Source organism: Sycon ciliatum, chromosome 1 (genome assembly GCF_964019385.1).
Source record: "Sycon ciliatum chromosome 1, ocSycCili1.1, whole genome shotgun sequence".
Taxonomy (NCBI): Eukaryota; Metazoa; Porifera; class Calcarea; order Leucosolenida; family Sycettidae; genus Sycon; species Sycon ciliatum.
In genome coordinates, this window is record NC_088643.1 from 58,160,326 (window position 1) to 58,180,536 (window position 20,211).

The 20,211-nt window shown below is 47.5% G+C and overlaps 1 protein-coding gene across 2 annotated transcripts in view; it reads right to left on the reverse strand.

Moving 5' to 3' along the window:
* Window positions 1-2,112: 2,112 nt before the first annotated feature.
* LOC135804567 (N-acetylglucosamine-1-phosphotransferase subunits alpha/beta-like) overlaps window positions 2,113-20,211 on the reverse strand; it is a 29,265-nt gene continuing 11,166 nt past the window's right edge. Inside the window, exons 16-33 of one of the 2 annotated variants that reach the window (XM_065318460.1) lie at window positions 20,059-20,117; window positions 19,458-19,578; window positions 16,464-16,666; window positions 15,423-15,527; window positions 14,999-15,069; window positions 10,864-11,104; window positions 10,285-10,338; window positions 9,344-9,555; window positions 8,855-9,007; window positions 8,287-8,353; window positions 7,925-8,140; window positions 7,049-7,134; window positions 6,527-6,587; window positions 6,071-6,108; window positions 4,704-4,758; window positions 4,396-4,508; window positions 3,456-3,534; window positions 2,113-2,970 (exon numbers count right to left, since the gene is read on the reverse strand). In XM_065318460.1, coding sequence (XP_065174532.1) covers window positions 2,926-2,970; window positions 3,456-3,534; window positions 4,396-4,508; window positions 4,704-4,758; window positions 6,071-6,108; window positions 6,527-6,587; window positions 7,049-7,134; window positions 7,925-8,140; window positions 8,287-8,353; window positions 8,855-9,007; window positions 9,344-9,555; window positions 10,285-10,338; window positions 10,864-11,104; window positions 14,999-15,069; window positions 15,423-15,527; window positions 16,464-16,666; window positions 19,458-19,578; window positions 20,059-20,117 — 1,979 coding nt within the window. In that variant the 3' untranslated portion in view covers window positions 2,113-2,925. Of the gene's footprint in view, window positions 2,971-2,990; window positions 3,535-4,395; window positions 4,509-4,703; window positions 4,759-6,070; window positions 6,109-6,526; window positions 6,588-7,048; window positions 7,135-7,924; window positions 8,141-8,286; window positions 8,354-8,854; window positions 9,008-9,343; window positions 9,556-10,284; window positions 10,339-10,863; window positions 11,105-14,998; window positions 15,070-15,422; window positions 15,528-16,463; window positions 16,667-19,457; window positions 19,579-20,058; window positions 20,118-20,211 lie in introns of those variants that run through there. The other variant, XM_065318459.1, reaches the window with a different exon arrangement.

Sequence of the window (20,211 nt, forward strand, 5' to 3'; positions counted from 1 at the left end):
ATCAGGAAAGAAGCAGCATATCAGAACCAGTGCTGGAAAGGTCTGCTACCAAGGTGGATGACCCACCAGTGCCGGAAAAGGGGCAATGGGCTGAAATGATGACCGGCTTGCGTGATGAGATTCAGCCGGAAGAGCACCGCATTCATCCTTTTGCCTTCAGACTGAGAGATCCGAGAACGGCCCTGAAGTTTATTCCAAGGCCACAGCACTTACTGACGATGTCGCTACAGGACTTGCTAGCAGGCCGCCACATCATAGGAGGCGCAAAACAACAGAGAGAGGGAGGCAGCGTTCCCCATCGTGCAGTGTCTACAACAACGCATTCATCGGCGTCAAATGTTACTGAGACTATCAGCACACCCAAGTCACAGCGGAGAGCAAACGAATTCTTTCATCAGATAGTGACTGCAAAGCAACGGGAGGCTGACGGTGTCCAACACTCATTGCAGCCAACTGGCACCCAAACCGAGCTGAAGCACAAGGGCCAAGGGGATTTACCACGCCTGAATGAAGTCGCTGACCTTGAAGCCCTCACCGCAGATTTACTTGGTCATGTTCAGTCGGCCTTCAAAAAAACCAAGCTGCCGGATATCCAGTCACTTCTCACATTATTGAGCGAGTCGATAACAACAGAGGCAGCTGTGGCAGCTCTTGCTTCACAGAAGTCAGACATAGATGATGAGCTGAGCGGTCAGAGCCAACAGCAAGCCAGTGATTTGCTGCCGCTTGCAGCCAACAGCCAACAGCAGCAAGTAAGCAGAGACACCGACAACACTCTGGCAGTGCAGGGCACCGTTGAAGGGGCAGACAACGTTGTTGATATACCTCAGGCCGAGTTCAACACGTACATAGCGGCTAATGGCAAGCACTACCACTGTAGCGACGAAAATGACAAGACTGGCGGACATGCCTGTATGCTGATTGGGCAAACTAAACCCCGCGACGGCGGCAAGGACACCAGTGCTGTCGGTAAACTGGACAGGAAGGAAACACAACCACAACAGGCCAGGCCGGGACGTGACAAGAAGACAGCCAGTCCAGGGACTAGCCATGTCCAGACTCGAGGGCAGGCGGGCAACCGTGCTCCCCCGGCTTCCAAACCACTGTATGGCATCGCCCGGCAAAAGCATGAAGAGCGGCGGCGGCGACTACGCCTTTCCGGCAATGCCAATGAAAACGCTGGAAAAAAGATAACACTGGTGGAGACAAGCAAGGGCCAAGTATCCTTCCAAACAAAACTTCTAGTCGATAGCCTACTGAATGATATTCTTGCAGAACCAGATGCCAGATAAGAACAAGCAAACCTCAGGCCCACGTATCCGACAGCTCAAAGTGTAACAAGTGCCAAGAAAAGGAAGCAAAAAGGAGTTGATTGTTTGAATTTACTTCACAATGGAACTGTAGTCCATGCATGTAAGAAGAAAAAACAGCAAGGACATGACTATGTACTGCATTTGTCTACGAGCTTACTTGACACAGAGTTTGGACTTTGTGCCAGCAATACAGACGACTGGCCTGGTTAAAGCCAGCTCCGCTATAGGCCATGTTTTGTTTCTTTTCGATATGTTACACAATCACCGCTCGTGCTTACCGCTAGGTCATAAGGGATCAACGAACATTGTCCGCCTGCTTGTAACGGTGCACACTTTTGTTTCTGAGAAACAACATAACATCCTGTAACTATGGATGTTATGTTGTTTCTCAGAAACAAAAGTGTGCACCGTTACAAGCAGCCAGACAAAAAAAGTTTAACACACACACACACACACACACACACACACACACACACACACACACACACACACACACACACACACACACACAGAAATATGGACGACTACACCACTGCTCTCTTCATACATACAAGACACGGAATGACTCTCAACAAGTCCAGGAGTGGCATATCAGTATGCTCAACCAGCCTGCCTCTCTAGGCTTCAAGTGAAGGTCTCCATGCGGGTGCTTCGGGCATGTTACACAGTGGGCTATTCCCACCGCTAGTATCATTACTAGTCTATGCACGCAGAGAATGTTACGTGCAGTAGTGCCACTGATAATGCATGCCTGTCACCAGTACACACACGCACCCACCCACACAGCACACGGAAGACCTGAGTGAAGAATTCAAGACTTCTCTTCATGCCACGATGGCATGAGCCATAAATAACGAGAATGTGAAGAAACGCCCTTGCGAACCAGCGCAAGACACTCCAATGCAGAGTCCCTCAAGAAAGAGTGACCGACTTGTAAGAAAGAAAAGGGGAGGCAGAATCATTAAAATAATGTTTAATAGTCTTGATAAGACAAAGAGGGAAAGAAGAAGATGAAGAGAGGCAGAATTGCCCGGAGAAGAGAGAGGAAATAAATGTCATGGTTACGCATGTGTCCACATGATCTATTACGGGAGAGCAGAGCTCTTTTGGTATATTTCTCCCAATAAATTAGCATGCATTCAACTTACATGATCCAACAACAACAAAAACAGAAAATTAAACCAGTACTGGAATGTGTCTTGCGAGGACGGCTGCACTGGAAAACGTGTGGCAGTGGGGCTACTCAACATATCCATGTTGCGTTGATTGCTGCACTGCAAGATGTGTGGCAGTGGGGCTACTCAACATGTCCATGCTGCGTTGACGGCTGCACTGGAAGATGTGTGGCAGCGGGGCTACTCAACATGCCCCTGCTGCGTGGACGGCTGCACTGGAAGATGTGTGATGGCAGTGGAAGCTACACTACCTGAATATGTTGTGTGGTCGGCTGCATTGGAAAGGTGAGCAGCAACGGAGGGCTACTCAACCTGACCAGTTTGTGTGGTTTACCACTACTAGCTAAACGTGCAAACAGCATGCACGGTCGGAACAGGTCACACGCTAGCTGTCCAATATCTGGCACGTGTGGCAGCTTCCCTTGACACAATGCACATCAAGATACTGTGGCTGACTGCCAATTCAGTAGCTCGCTTTTCACCTGCAACACAGCGAAGAGGAGTGCAGTGTAGGGCATCATAACTCACAAGCATCACATCATACAAAGCTCTCTCTCTCTCTCTCTCCTTGAGAAGTACAGGCTCTTGCTTTCGTGCTACACGTGGCAGTGCATGCAGTATAATGCTGGGATCAATCTGGTGTCTGCAATAAGACCTATGTTTGGCATAACAAACCACGTGCGCCCAATAATATTCCTACTGAGTCCGTACCAGGAGCATCACTGCAAGTGACAGCTTGAAAAATGACATTTACTCCGTTATACCTTTCAGGTCGGGAGCAGCAAGTGGTTTCGCACATGTAGCGGACTGGACCACGTTATGAGCAGCAGGGGAGTGTCTAAAGACTCCACCCTTGATCTATTTTGTTTCACAGCGCACGCAAGAACGCTAGCGGCAACAGCCGCATACAAAGGACCGACAGAACCACAGAATCACAGACGGCAGGAAGAGACACTCCATGACTTACACTCCACAGGAGCAGGAGTAGCGTGGGGAACACAAACAAGCTGAGAACCAGATTGCCGACTAGCCCGATGTCTGTGTGCCTGCATTCAAACACATTCATCACAGAAAACAAAGCATAGCACATACACAAACAGATGGACAGGGACATCAGGCAATCGCACATCCAAGGGATGTACATGTACATGTACGTGCACGCACATTTTCGTACATGAAGAAAAAGCAAGCCAGGAAGCACAAACACTTAATCTACACCTAACCGAACAGGATCACGTGGCACACGTACGAGTAGATCATTGAAAAATCAGATAGGAGAGGAAGCCAGCCAGTTGTAGATCTATTACCTTACGCAGACAATCGCGACTTTGTGACTGGGGTGGATACTATCAAGATGAGATACAAGAAAATATGAGGTATAATGTACATGAGGTGTGCCTGTGACAGATACAGTACGAAAAGGAGCACAGCAAGTTGCTCACCTACAGAATTGCCGCTGCAAAGGGATCAGGCCAGTTTTATGGGACTTGCAAGAACTAACTACTCAGATATGACCGCGTGACGGTATTGTATAGTACGGGGTAAACTTCAGATTCACATTTTGAGCACGTGTACTCACGATAGCATGCCCATCGCTACAACTGTCATATACATACTGGACACACTGTCATATACATACTGGACACACTGTCATATACGTACTGGACACACGCGCACATCAAACACAGGGTACTGTATAAGTACAAATCTTTCGTTACATCACTCCACCAGCAGGTTCGTTACGTACTAAATTTCGTTTTTGGTCGAGGTCTGTGACCCCGAACATTCAGAACAAAAAACTTTAGTTTTTCCTGCCCCCTAACGAATATAGTGAAAGTTAATTCCAAAACGAAACTTTGTACTTATACCGTATACATGTACGTGCGTATTGTCAACCATTGACTTACCACTCTCTGACGCGCTGCGCATACAGAACGCGGTTCTGCTGACCTTCTGGAAGTTCAAACTGTGACCGGGCGGGAAACAATGTCTGATAAAAGTCCTTCAGCAAATGTTTCACCTGGTATAAGGCACCAGACAAAATTGAAACAAAAAACGACATTACATCAACGCATGTTTGCCATTGACAGTACTGGACATGCATGATGATGATGTACATGTGCAAGGCAGCAGGCATGCACACACGCATACACACACACAATGCGTGCGTGTACACATCACACAATGGTGGACACACCGGCAACAGCAATCCTACCTGAAGAGCCTCGCGGCTGCGATGATCCAAGTTGTCATTCATACACAAGAATTTCCTGGTGGCACAAACACAAGTTCCAGGCACACTAAATGAACATACAAACACAAGCACAACACCTACATACGTCATACACACATGTACAGTTGCGCTCACCGAAATCTGACCCAAGTGCAAAGCTGGCGCCCTGGAACAGTTCCGATTACATCATTGTATGTGTACATGTGCACGTGCAGCCGTATTCGTTCCACGTCCAGGGCGTCCAGGGACGTGGAAGTTGAGGGCGCCAGCTTTGCACATTGGGTCAGGTATCAGTGAGCGCAACTATACATGTATCGTAAAGGGGAAAGCTTTGCCTGGAGGCTTCCCTGATGGTATATTCAAAATGTGTTAGCATGAAAATACAAAATAACTTTAAATAAGACTACAAATAGTCCACATGTCGATGAGCCGTACTTCTCTTCAAAAATGGAATTGGAGATGGATTTTGTTCCTCTTACAAATGAAGGCTAGAAACTGTTTCTAGAGAACTCTTCGTGGCTCAAGCTTTCCAAAAAGCCCAAGTTTGCCAATGTCACCCAAGGGAAACTAAAGTTATCAACAAAGTGAGTCGCGGCGTCTCTTGCTGGGACTGAGAATTTGTCCACTTTGACGGTCGGATGAGGGTTAAAGGTATGTATTTCTACTTCCTGGACACAGTCAAGTGTTGCGCATGCTGAACTAATGCCAGTAATGGCTCTAACATCATACTATCGTACGGCTATGACCGTTTCTATTCGACCATGTCAAAAACACACTTGGACATACTCCCATAACAGTGTCTGTCTGTCTGTCTGTCTGATAGTTCGAACCCTCAAACTGAGCAAGTACACCTGATAGGAACTCCCACGAACCCCACTTACAAAGAAAATGTGTGGGATTCATGCTGATAATTCGAAGTTAGCACGGCATAATTCGAAGTTCACCGTAGACACTATACTGTACAAGTCAGTTCAGTGTGTGCAAGCAGACTGCACTGACCACTGCACTGACCACTGCACTGACCAGTGCACTGACCACTGCACTGACCACTGCACTGACCACTGCACTGACCACTGCACTGACCACTGCACTGACCACTGCACTGACCAGTCCAGAGTGCACGGAATTTGTGTCTATAGTGCATATTGCGCAATCTATGTGACAAAGTGAGCATTTTGACATACTGCCTGGTACACATTGTGTTGTGGGCACTTGTATGGATAATTAAAATGTCCGGATAATGAATTAGACGTCTTCCTTGGCAATTTTGGGTTCGAATTATCAGGATTGTACTGAAATGAAAGTAAAATCCAAAGCAGTGTACAGATGTTCCAGTGGGACATACTCACTTTCTGGACTGCAAAACTTCATCCAATTGCTGCAAAGCCTGGTATCAGGAGCACAGAAAGAAAGCTCAGAGAGTTGTCACACGACGAGGTCATACATTGCCCTTGATTTAGTGATTCAGACAGAGGGACAGAGAGATAGACAGAGAGACAGACAGAGAGAGACACAGAGAGAGAGAGAGAGAGAGAGAGAGAGAGAGAGAGAGAGAGAGGGAGAGAGAGAGAGAGAGAGACAAACAGAGAGACAGAAAGAAAGACAGACAGACAGATAGACAGACATACCAACAGACAGAGATACAGACAGACAGACAGACAGACTGAGAGACAGACAGACAGACGAATGGATACAGGCACACTTGCAAAAGCACACATAGGCACAAACATACAGAGTATGACAATCATTTTACTGCACTCTCTACTTCTGTGCAAGTACACACATGCCACTCTGTATCTGCTAACCTTGCTGACATTAGAGCGGATCATCATGAAATGAACGTCTTCACTATCACCCTTCTCAAACCTGGCCAGAACAATATGCGTTGACCACAAGCACCAGGACGTACAAACACACACGCGCACACACACACACACACACACACACACATACACACACACACACACACACACACACACACAAACACGCACGCACGCACGCACACACACGCACACACACACACACACACACACACACAAACACACACACACACACACACATGTGCGCGCGCACACACACACACACACACACACACACACACACACACACACATACACACACACACCAGTCAATAACGAGCAAAGGTCTAGTCAGTCGTCCTAGGTATCCTAACTCAGTGTGTGTGTGCGTACGTGAGTGCGTACATGTGCGTATGTGTGTGTGTGTGTACGTGTGTGTGTGTGTGTGTGTGTGTGTGTGTGTGTGTGTGTGTGTGTGTGCGCGCGTGCGTGCGCATGTGTATGCGAATACTTGCATGCACTACTCACTTGTTTGTCTTGCTCGCGTCCTTTTTCGCTACAAGTTTCCTGGCGATGCCAGAGCAGTTTGCCAGTAGCCTGCTTGTCAGAACAGGCTGAAGAAAATAGGAAACAGAACACAAGATAATGAACAGGATAGTGGTTACATGAAGTGCTAGTTACACACAAGTCTGTGCTACAGAAAACAGAACTCATAATCAGTACCAAGAGCATGCAAGAATTGAGTCACAAATGCAGCCAGAAGATCATGTCAGCGAATGCAACTGCCGTACATCTCCAGAAATATCTGATCAGCAGCTACTGGCAGCATGGCTCGCCCATATCAACACAAGGGTCATATCAGTAAAGTTCTGTATATACCGTTCACAGTAGACCGTGACAGAGTACACCTGCCGGAGATAATGCCTACATGTATGTTTGTTATTGTCGATGATCTGACTGACGTTCGTGTCGACTGACCACATGCACATTTGAGCTCAGTTGACACTACTGTGATGACGTGAATGGGCCAATAATGCATACATGCATATTTTGGGTGTAGAACTAAAAGTAATGCTCAATGAAGTCCAATCGGACGAGTCAACTATCACCGGGCGTTGTGCTGTGCAGCCCCAGACCTACGAGCACTGAGCTTTGTGCCAGTGCAGGGTGCAAGCTTCTTCACGAGATCACATTTCATGGAGCATGACTGTCAGACAGTGTTGACAAAGAACAAATTGGCAGGAGCAGCAGCAATTACATGAATGTCACCTTCAAAGGAAACGATCATTGTGCGTGGTGTAGCCGAGGACTGTTCGTGTGGTACGCATTGGAGGTTTAGAGGAAAGATGACCTTCAAACATGACATTACACATGACTTCAGACACGACTTCAAACACGACTCACCCACGCTGACGAGTTGCTGGCAGTACTGCAGTTTCCGGTGGTGTTCAATGCAGCTAGCCGTGCCGGCGACACTAGCCAAGGACTGCCACCACAGATAGTGAACACTGCAGCACTATGGCTCATGTAGTTCACCAGGGAAGGTGCACTTTGCGCTGTGCCAACGGAGGACATGTTACGAGCACACGCTGTCAACATTTCACGAGTTTGCAAAATGTCCTGGAAAGAAAATGGGAATATCAAGAGTAAGAGCAGACAGGGGAGGAATAATTATCACAATGAATGCATGCACTGGCATTGTCAGAATAAGATGTTACATTGACCATAAAGAAAAATAAGGACAGTGAAAGTCTGACTTAGAATACCTTGTCTGAGAGCGGTACATCGTGCAGTCTGAGTAGCAGAGACCTGGTCTCGCCTGGGGATAGTTCTCTACAGATGACAGCAGTGAGAAATGATACAGGAAAAACATGCACACAAGCACGCGCACACACACACACACATGCAAACACACACACATGCAAACACACACACATACGCACACGCACGCACACATGCACACACGCATACGGATATGCAGCAACTCAATGTCGCACAACTGCTGCCTCTAGCCGTATTCTGGAAACCGACAGTGCTAAAATACACTGCAGACACAGAAGTGCACCAAGAGAGGTGAATGCTGATTGGTTAGCATTGCCTTAGGTGGTTGCAACAGCTAAGAGCCTGGAGCAGTGGCTGGCATGGCTCCAATGCGTTAGGACTAGTCTCTCAGAGTGGCAAACAAACACCCCTATCAATGCTGTCCAGCAGCGTGGTGAGAAAACGCATCTTCAACGATCTCACTGCAAGACTAAGCATTACGAAGATGTCGGTGTTCTTTTGTTCAACCTTGCAAATTCGGGACCACAGCTGAAAAGCCAATGACAAGCTTACCCGGACTTGTCCACATCCAGCTGGTCGAAAATGTCGAAAGCTGAAGCGTTACGCTTTTCCTCCTGAAGAAAGTAGAAGTATGAGAAAGCGAACTGCATGTCTTTGCCCTGCCGGAACTTGTGAGCTGAGGTGACGTCAAAGTCCACTGGAAACCTGCAAGGGCAAAAAGAAACGAAAGTGACGTGAGATTAATGGTATTACTGCAGAGCATTTGGCAAGAAAGAGCAAGTCTTGCTAGTGACAGGCCATGCAAGTACATGTAGTCCTATCTGGTAGAGTGTCAAGTTGAAGTTACAACTTCTGTGCCAGCAATCATAATCCAGGACCCATACACAGAGTATGATGTAACAACATCTACCAATTAGCTGTCACCCGTACGTTACCATTCTAATTGTCAGCTTCAAACCATTGGACAAACGAGAATGAAGATAGGCCGTACATGTTCATGATCTGATTGCAGCATACTACTCTGCTGCTGCTGGCACTTACGTCTCATGAAGGCGCTCCATAATGGTCTTGTCGATGAAGTGAGGCATGTGTGCCGGCACCTTTCGAGCACTATAGCCAAACTTGCGGTTGAAGAGAGCGTTGACGTGCGTCAACGATGCACCAAACGTGTCCAGCGAATCAGAAAGGGTATGCCTCGACTTCACTGCCGCCGCAGACGTGTAGCTGCCCATGGCTGCTTTCCGGTCCAGAGCCTGAGCAAGAGGAAACAACAACACCAGACTACTGTAGCTCACACCAAAGCAAAAGGAAGAAGGCACTGGACCCAGAGTCCTCCCGCCGCGTGTCAGGATGTGCTTCAGAGAACAAGTAGTATGCATGTCATCCAGGCCATGACACATGCCCACTGGTTACAGGCTACATGACGTGCACCAGCAGCTCTTGCCACACCAAGTACCACCAATGGCTCATTGTTATCAACTTATCACGTATAAAAATGATAAAAAGGGGAGGAAAGAAGGAGATTGGTACACTACCATTGGTATTCGCTAACTACTACATTCAGAGGCCGGTGAGTCATGTGAAAGTGTTGGCCAATCTCCACCCCCGCTATGTCAAACAAGCTGTGCTCAGTACTAGTACATGTAGATGTACACATGAGAGAGAGAGAGAGAGAGAGAGAGAGAGAGAGAGAGAGAGAGAGAGAGAGAGAGAGAGAGAGAGAGAGAGAGAGAGAGAGAGAGAGAGAGAGAGAGAGAGAGAGAGAGAGAGAGAGAGAGAGAGAGAGAGAGAGAGATCCAATTGGAATCTGCTGTGACTTAAAGTTTCATACCAAAGTAATCATCAGACAACACTTGCACAATGAATGTGCTTGTCCACATGACTGTTCAGCTGGTTGTAGTACACACCATGAACACATTCACCACCACCATGAGCACATTCACCTCCACCATAAACACATGTTATAATTATAGAAGACTGACCTTGGTGAGATCATTGAAGACACCCAGCTTTTCCCATGGCAGGTTGGCCGTACCCTGTGAAAAGCAGTCAGCAAAACACACAATGCAGGTGTTGTGTATATGAGTGTACACCTCCAATGCAGGCGTTGTGTATATGAGTATACACCACCAATGCATGTACATCCACATAGTGTCTACAATAGCATAAAGAAGGTGGTGGACACTGCTGGAATAGTTTTCAAGGTGCAAAGCAGAGAACCACGACACACTCAAAGAACAAGACCACTGGAGCGGAAGTACGTAGCAATTTTTCTGTAATACATTTTTTCACGAAAATTGGGCCTAATCACCCCTGTGGCACCCCCCCAAAAAAAGTCATTTTTTACGAGAAAAAAAACACAAACCGGAATGTTTCATTTCACCTCCAAATGGGGAGGGGGTCTGATCCTGGAGAATACAGTAAGCCTTCGTGAAGCCAAAATGCCCAGTGACATTCATCATGTAATTAGGCAAATTTGCCTGTTTGTTCTTCGACTCTAAAAAAACAAAAAAACAAAAAAAACACGTGAAAATTCTTAGACGGAACACAGGCCTTGTTACCTGGTCGTAAGGGTCCGCTGGTGCGAGCTCCGCAGCTGCAATGTCTGCTAAGAAGGAGCTGGATACAGGCTCTGAAAGAGTGTGCTTCTTCACCCGGGACGTCTTCCCAGGCATTCCTGCTGCATCGTTCGGAAAGCTCATGAGGTGACGTTGACGAAAACCAACGGGGGGTTGCCGCCTGCCGCCTTTCATGGCAGTACTCCCTTCCCCGGGTTTCTGCCGCTTCTTGAGAAGTGGAAAGCTGTGCAAGAACAGAATAGTACACATTACACGAAAAAAAAATGGTGGTTTAGCGTGTGCGCCAAGCCCTGTTAACGAACATGGAACATCGACCACTCATACCTAGTCTGATGATCATGCATCCTCTGATTATGATGTCATTGCTATAATGATATGCGCATGCGCATCCTGCGCACCACTCTCCCACGCGTGCTGTCCAAATCTTGCTTTGCAGAAAACTCCTTTTTCATTTCTGTTTTCCGACGACTTGAGTGTTCATTGGTTTGTCTGTCAGTTGTCAATTTTCCACAGAGTGCATCAAAGTACTTAGTGCTGGGGCCAAGTCCGAAAAAGCCGCTTCGTTTAGGAGTTGCATTTGACACCTCGTCCAGGAAAGGTTTGAAGTTGGCAAACGCCGGCATATTATGTGTTCCTGACACATGTGGTGAAGTTTGGTGTGCAGGAGTTTGTCCGTTTGGGAGTTATGGTGATTTCTTTTTGTCTTCGATCTGTTCGGCCGTCGCCGTTTTCCTCTTCTTCCTAGCTTCCCTTTTTCCTTTTTTTTGTGAAAATCTTGAAATTTCAGGGCTGTGTCAGCTACCCATCTACAGCGAGTTGAGGCATCACAAGCGGAGATGCAATCAGGCAGTACATGTACTGTACTTGGCACTGATGCTCCCATGCCCTCTCAACTGCAGCCCAGAGTGTTTACTACATTTTGCTGGGATAATATTGATCTTGCCGAAGAAACTCTGTCTGGCAAAGGCACGACACATGCGACGAACGGCATTGCAATTCAAAGCAGAGTGTTTGGCCCAGTGCTTCCTCCAACCCCAGTCATGATGCGGAGCCGTGCAAGGCAGATCAGTTCACCAGCCACTGGTATACTCGGATATCATTGTGGCCGAAGACCAGAGCCACCACGTCAACAAGCAGATCCCGCTCTTGCTGAGCAACACGTACGTCTTACAGCGTGAGAGTTTGCTGCTCGCAAGGATTTCGCCTACACAGCTGTGCAGTTCGCACCCCAACTCTCTGTAGCTCCGTCAGCTGCTAAGGTGTGGCTTCGATACCACAACGTCACCAGCATCTGATGCAAGGAGGAGTGTGGTGGCCTACTGCCCAATGATAAATGGATCGCCTACTCACTTTGATGTTGTGTATACTGCTTCGAGACGGTCTGTTGACATGGCAAGTTGGTAACTCATCTCAGCCAGCAGGACATCGTAATTGTTGCTGACCAGGCTGTTTATGCCAAAGCGGTAGAGGTTGTCTGGGCCCATTCCCAGGACTTCAAGACTGAGTTCTGAATGGTTGACACTACAATATGAGCCTACGTGCACACAAAGTGTTGAAGGCAGCTCTTGAGAGACTCCAAATGGAGCACTTTTCCAGCACCAGGGACGCATCGTGTACTGCAAGCCCTGAGCTAATTGATCTTGTGAAGAGTGTGCTGCAAGCCCTGAGATAATTGATCTTGTGAAGAGCGAACGGCAATCTCCTTCACATCATACGCTTGATCAGCTGCTGTCCAGTGCTGATTTCGGTGAGCTACGCGCTGCATTTCTGGAGTACTGCAATCGCCAGGTGTCACCTTAGCCTATGTTCCGTTTTTGGCAGCTTTACATTGGCATGGTGAATCTGCTACTTCGCTTCGTTCGATCCTTTCGAGAAGGAAACTGGTCTCTGCATACTAACTGTGTGCACGGGGTGTTGCCGTTCATGTTTGCTTGCCAGAGGCAAAACTATGCATGGTCTCTGTCGTACTACTATTCAGAGATGTGCCAACTTCCTGCCAACCATCCCGATGTGTTCAATGCTTTTTGCAACGGTGAGTTCGCAGTTCGACGCTCCGGGAAGGCATTTGCAGCACTGCCTGTGGATCAAACCATCGAACAGACCCTGAACAAGCATTCTAAGTCTGCAGGTGGCATCATCGGATTCAGCCATCGAGAATCAGTCACTCATAAATGGATTCTCTTGGCTCACGCTCGGGCCGCTGGAGCCGGTGCTTGTCTATCTATGGCGGGGCTGGTTGATGGCAGTGAAGACACTCACAAGGAACAAAAGCCAAAGTGGATTCAAGCTGATCAGGAAGCGATTAGCCGTGTGGTGACCCTCACACGCGACTGGGGTGATCCGTTTGACCCAAGCCTGGCTTCTTTGACTGCTGTAGGCACCGGTACAGTTGCACCAGAAGACGAGCAGCAAAGCCTGCTCAACTCTGTCTCTGCGGGTGAGGCGGCCTACACGGTATTTCATGCTGAGCGCTTGGTGACAGCAAAGACAAAGTTTCTTCGCACCCCTGCCTAAAGTGAACACAAAGACCTTCTCGACTCTGGTTAAATTGAAGAAGAAATCTGTACAAGTGAAGGGCCTTGAAGTCAATATCAAAGCAGACCGTACCTTCTTCTCCCGTGTCATCATCTAAGCACAATCGAGAGCAATGGACATGAAGAAAATCCTCAGCTACTCCCTTGGGCCCCTTGCTATGGAGCCTTGCCACACCGGATGGCGGCCTTGTTTAAAAGAATACAAAGTCATCACTGCTAGAATGTCTCCAAGGATCTTGCTCACCGTGCGTCATTGATGCCATACCTAGTGGTGCAGTATGGCTCGTGGATGGCATGGCTCTCCGTCAGTCACTACAGACCGTCGGTCAGTGCACTTTTGGCGATGTAGCAGAGATGGTGCTCAAGTCCATTGTAACACCTCAGCGATGTCAAGGCAAGCGCATTGACTTTGTTACTGATTGTTACCGAGATCTATCTATCAAGAGCTGTGAAAGGAAGCGACGCAGCCAACACGATGGTATTCAATGTCTGGTAAGTTGCTCCTGATTGCTTACTGTGATTGAGTTGGATAATGGCTGGCTTGTTACTACTGAATCCAAACTAGTCATGTGACCAAATTGGAAATATTCTCTGTAATTTGCTGTACATAAATCAGGCTGGTAATTTTGGCATTTACACTGACTGTGGATTTCTGTCTTCATGCTAAGCAGCTTGCATCTCGAAATGACCTACAGGTACTCTTGGTATTCGTTTTGTCTACCACAGGTCTCCAATCCAGCACAGAAGTGCGTTTTGTCTACCACAGGTCTCTAATCCAGCACAGAAGTGCGTTTTGTCTACCACAGGTCTCCAATCCAGCACAGAAGTGCGTTTTGTCTACCACAGGTCTCCAATCCAGCACAGAAGTGCGTTTTGTTTACCACAGGTCTCCAATTCAGCACAGAAGTGCGTTTTGTCTACCACAGGTCTCCAATCCAGCACAGAAATGCCCAACATCCTGGTCTGGCTTTCTGCGCGGCGGCAGCAACACGTTGTCATTTCTGCTCTTCCTGGGGAAGGAGTGGTGTAAAGATACCTAACAAGTTACGCGCACCACTTCTCTGCATGTCCAGTAGTCTTGTCTGTTGAAGACCGCTGCTGGAAGTTCGATTCGTCTGGAACGTCTGTGGTTCGAGAGGCGCTTCCTTCGCTCCAGTCAACGCAGGAGGAAGCAGATACGAAACTTTTCCTACATGCTGCTGATGCCATCCAGGGTGGTGCCAACTGTATTGTCATCCAATCACCTGATACGGATGTGGCAATAATTGGAGTGGCGCTGGCCAGTCAGCTTGGCGGCACGGTCCTCTTCAGGACTGCGACCAAACACCGGAAGAGGGTCATTGACCTGTCTGAAAATTGCAGGCACGATTGGCCCAACAGCTGCAAGTGCTGTCATCCCTCTCCACGCATTGACCGGTCGTGATTCAGTTACAGTACCAAAGGCAACCCTGCAATAGGTCTCAACGCCCCGAATGCACCCTCCAGCACACGTACATGAGGTTTTCAATGTCTGCCCGCCGCTCTAAAAGTGTAAACAGTCCGCATTTCACTTGCCACAACTGATGCACTAGCATATACTGTACCTTGGTTTGCCATCTTTCCAGAATTGTAGTGACTTGTCCAGTGGAAATATACCAGAGATATTCTTCTTGCCCTAACAGCAAACAAACACATGAATAGACAATCATAATACGTAACACAGACCGTGACAATGGTGCAATGAAAGCTGCAAAGTACTCGATCTATATGCACACACGAACATGCACACACACACACAAATACACACACACACATATCATGTACCACACAGACACAGACACAGACACAGACATGCAGACACACATACACACATATTACCGGTATATATACACACACACATGTGCACCAACACACCGACGCATCACCTCCAGCCCACTGAAGGTACATATGAGTCTTGGGTTTCACAGAACAATATGAATACTTGAAAGTAATTGGCTGCTAACAGTACTGGTCTGACTGGCTACATACCGACAATTTTGAAATCAATGATCCCAATAAAGCTGGAGTTACTGGGGCTGGACGAGTGTAGTTCGGAAGTACTGTGCGTGTGTCAAAGGTTGAATTAAAATGAAGCTGCAGACAGACAGATCAACAGACAGATCAACAGACAGATCAACCGACAGAACAACTGGCAAGCAGATATCAGACAGACAAACTGGCAACGGAAGTTGAAATGCAAGCAGCATTCTTCTTTTCAAGAACATTACAGTGAACATGATAAATTATAACATTCATTCACCTAGCGCTTTCTGAGGGGCTAGCAGTGACCGCCACCGTGCCGGTTATAAGGACATGCTTGCTGCGGCTTTAATCACCATTGTATTCGACTTGAAAAGTAACGGTACAAAAGGCCTAGTCAAAAATAATGATATGGCTTCTGTGCTTCGTGTGCGGATATACTGTATAGCAGGAAATTTTCGGACAGAATTTATTTTCGTACGATTTCGTACATGGCCTCTTTTGTACTACTCAAATTAATTCCATACTAAAATTTATTCCTGTGAAGTTATGTACACTATACATGCGTACCGCATGCGAACACGTGCATTTAGCATGCAGCACTGTACGAAAATAAAATCCGTTCGAAAGGTCGAAATTCGGCTTTGTCCGAAAACTATTTCCGTCCGAAAATTTCCTGCTATACAGTAACATTATTAGGAACATAAATGTAATATGGAACATGATATGAAATTATGAACCATGTCAATTCGCATCCTACGACACAGGACCACACTGTCACTGGACAAACAAGCTTCACATGATTGTACTGTTACTTGCGTGTAATGACGGCGGGGTGATAGCAATCACTGAGCTCCACCTGGGGTAGGGGAGAGGGACCCCTCCCCCCCCCCCTCCCATGGTGCATGTCAAGTCCACATTCTAGAAATCTCTCAGACTTGGTCAGACACATGTTCAGCAACAGCAAAGATTGCGAATGTGTGCATTGAAGCAATCCCGATTTACCAAAAGTGAAACGACTACAACTTGAGCGGATGTTCAAGAACGTACTGCTGATTTGTTGGCCTTGTCAGCAGTAGTCAGGTTGAAGCTGACCAGTCCAGTGCAATTCTTCACAAAGACTACAGTGAAGTAGTGGTATGTCCTGGACACCACGGCAGCATGGACCAGCTGCTTGCCGGACGCAACAGTGTACTGGCCTTCGGAGATGTTCTTCGGATATCCGTTCAGCATGATTCTTGCAGACAAGTGGCCTGCAGATACACATGCACAAGCATGTGCACACACCCACACCCACACCCACACACACACACACGCATATGCATGCGAGCACATACACTCTCGCTCACGCACACACGTACATATACACGTACATATATACACACACGCACACACACACACATGGGTATAGATATCAAGGCAATCATGCCACAAACTCTACATGATAACTCAGTTTCGGATGCTGCATGCAGTTCACACTTATCTTACGATGGACAACAACAGAATCCACGGGTGTGAACACAATGGTATACAGGTGGAATCCTGATAATTCGAACCTCCAAATGCCAGAAAAAAACTTCTAATTATCCGGACATTCTAATTATCCAAACATGAACCCACAACACAATAATGTATGTCAAAATGCTCCCATTGTCACGCAGAGTTGCGCTATGGACCTTAGACACAGATCTCACGGATACTGAACTGACAGGCACAGCCAGCTCATACAAACTGCACTGACCAGTACAGTGTACAGTGAACTTCGAATTATACGTTGCTAACTTCGAATTATCAGCACAAATCCCACACATTTTCTATGTAAGTGGAATCCGTGGAACTTCGAATTAACGGATATGTCCGGTTCGAGGTTCGAATTATCAGAAAATTTTATGTGGGAATTATCAGGATTCCACCTGTACTGTATTTCCCCGAATGTAAGTCGCACCTTTTTACGCTAAACTTCAAGGGAAAAGAAGGGGGTGCGACTTACAATCGAAAGTGACTTCCTACTTATACATGTGAATCTCTTGAATCAGTGTGGCTCACACCTGAAAACTGGGGTGCGACTTCTTCACAGACACTGTGGGACCTGGTTCTAAAGACCACCTGGCTTGAACGACCGCTTTTGCTTGCACCGTGGGGTGGTCGCTTAAACCAGGTTTTACTGTAAGTGCGATTTATAATCAAGTGCGACTTATAATCGGGAAAATACGGTACCATTGTGAACAACACGGCCTCTTCAACATGAAATGAACTGAAAGTAGGACAAGACACAGTGTTGGCACAAAGCTGCAGGTCAGATGTGACTGCAATCAAGCTATCTTTACAGCAAGCACCGTGAAATACCTGCTAGAGCATCATGCCTCTCACAAGCATCCCATCTTCATTTCTTGCAAGGGGAGGGCACCGACCTTGTAATGTAAATCCCGGCCAAGTGCACGAGGCAAAACTTCCCAAAAGACTCGCAGCGTGTGCGTCGTAGAAAGGATTACATCGACAAAGATTTCCATCCGCAAGTTGCACACTCGTGTTTATCTACTCTTGCTACTTGGCTACAGGTGTGCTAGGCTACAGGCGTACCAGGCGGCTACACGCCTATAATTACCTAGAATTCAGTGACCGATCACATCCCTGTGACCGATCACGTCTCAGTGACCGATCACGGTCCCACCAACCCCAATCATACAGTCCCCAACGCCCGGTGAGCGGTCACAAATTGTCACCGAGTCACGGACTGGGTGTTTTTCTCTCTTGATGACCAGTCACTAAAGTACACGACTTTTCCTGTGAGCGATCACAAAATCAAGATCTAAATATTACGACCGCTTGGCTGTTATCGGCATGCACAGCGTGGTTAACGATCAGCCACCACGGGGTTCTGCTTTTTGTGTTGTGTCCACTTCGATACTTCCTTTCCAGTGGCAGTGGTTTTCTTTTGTGACATTGCAGTTTGTTTCCCTTTTCGTAGTATTTTGTTTGTAGGTGAGGTAGTGATGGCAGATAACATAGAGGGAATAAGGATACGCACGAAGGCCAGAGCCTTGCCAAAAAACGAAAGATCGTGGTGCCGACTTGTCCTTGTTCCGCTGCTCCATCCTAGTCACGTACCCAAATCCGCGATGGCAGATGGAATTGAAGAAGTTGCCGTCGGTACGAGGATTCGAGTACGTCCGCAACATTGTGGACTGCTACTCTAGGTTTGCGATGGGTGCGGGCATCATGACCAAGTCTGCAAAGGATGTATGTGCAGTGGTCCTCAAGTACAGTTATGCATATGTCTCTGACGAAGCCTACAAGGCAGAAACGCGTAAGAAACTAAATGAATGGATCATATATAAAGACTTGACCTCCTTGCTGTGTGTGTTTGCTGTGTCGGGGGACCGTACCATCCCACTACGTTGCCGTCGGTACGATGATTTGAGTACGTCCGCAACATTGTGGACTGCTACCCTCGGTTCGCGATGGGTGCAGGCATCAAGTCCAAGTCTGCAAAGGATGTATGTGCAGTGGTGCTCAAGTACAGTTATGCATACGGCCGGCCCTCCAGGAATCCTGCAGACTGACAACGGCCGGGTCTCAGGTGATGAAGGAAATGAAATCCCTGAAGATAAATGGTCGTCCCTACCATCCACAAAGCCAGGGCACGGTTGAGTGTTTCAATTAGACTCCGGCCAACTTCATAAATATACTTGTAGTCTTGTACCATGCTACAGGCCTTCTGATTGTTGGCAGCATGTGGCTTGGGAATCAATGGCAAAAGTTTTGCATATGAATGTGGCATAGCCCCTACACTGCATGACTTTAAAGTGACTGGCCGTGGGTTTGCACTGCACAGCATCACGGAGGCCTGTCAATAGTGTCATCCTCCCATCCTCATCATCAAACTACAGAAGGTTCAAAGTGCTGGGGAAGTAGATCAGTAGATCACTGGTGATAGTTGTGCCCCCCCCCCCCCTCCCGCCCCGACCCTCCCCACATGCACCCCTCAACATGTTATAAGCAGATCAGCATCTTCCGAAATCCAGAATAAACAGTTCCTCCTACCTTCTGGGATGAGGACAGTCCCCATTGCTAAGGCATTTGATATATGCACCCTGAAGAGTGGTCGACCAGCCTCTTCCTTACAATCGCCAGCATCATAACCACACTCAAATACATTACAAGCCTGCGCATACACACAACATAAAAAGAGTGACACAACACACGCATGTACGCACACATTGGAATGACTTTGGAATCGCCGTTCATCCCTACATGTGCATGCACAGCAAACAATGTTGGCATGCATCCTCCCTGTAGCTTCGAAACACTGCCATACCTCTGCTAGTGACAGCGGTAAATATATTTGCGCGCATGCACACACAAGGGTGTGTATGTGTGTGTGTGTGTGTGGGGGGGGGGGGGGGGGACTGCAGGTAGAATAATACATGGAAGCGTCTATTGGAATATGCTGACCGGTTATCTCTCACTTGTGATACTCACTCACTCGTATATAACAAAAACTAAACATTAAAAAAACAATGGCAACTCAGCCACTGTAGCATGATCAGGGTAAGAACTGACTGTTCTAGCTACACTGGATAGGACTGGTGAGGAGTGTGTTGGAACTACATGTACATGTACAGAAACACGCCAAGGTACTCACAGAATCACAGTAGCGATCGCCTAGCCAAGAGTCCCTGCACGATCCACTGCATCTGACCACTGCACAACACACCACACCAACCACAGCACATACCGCGCACCGCATACCAGACAATTCCAACACACACACACACACACACACACACACACACAC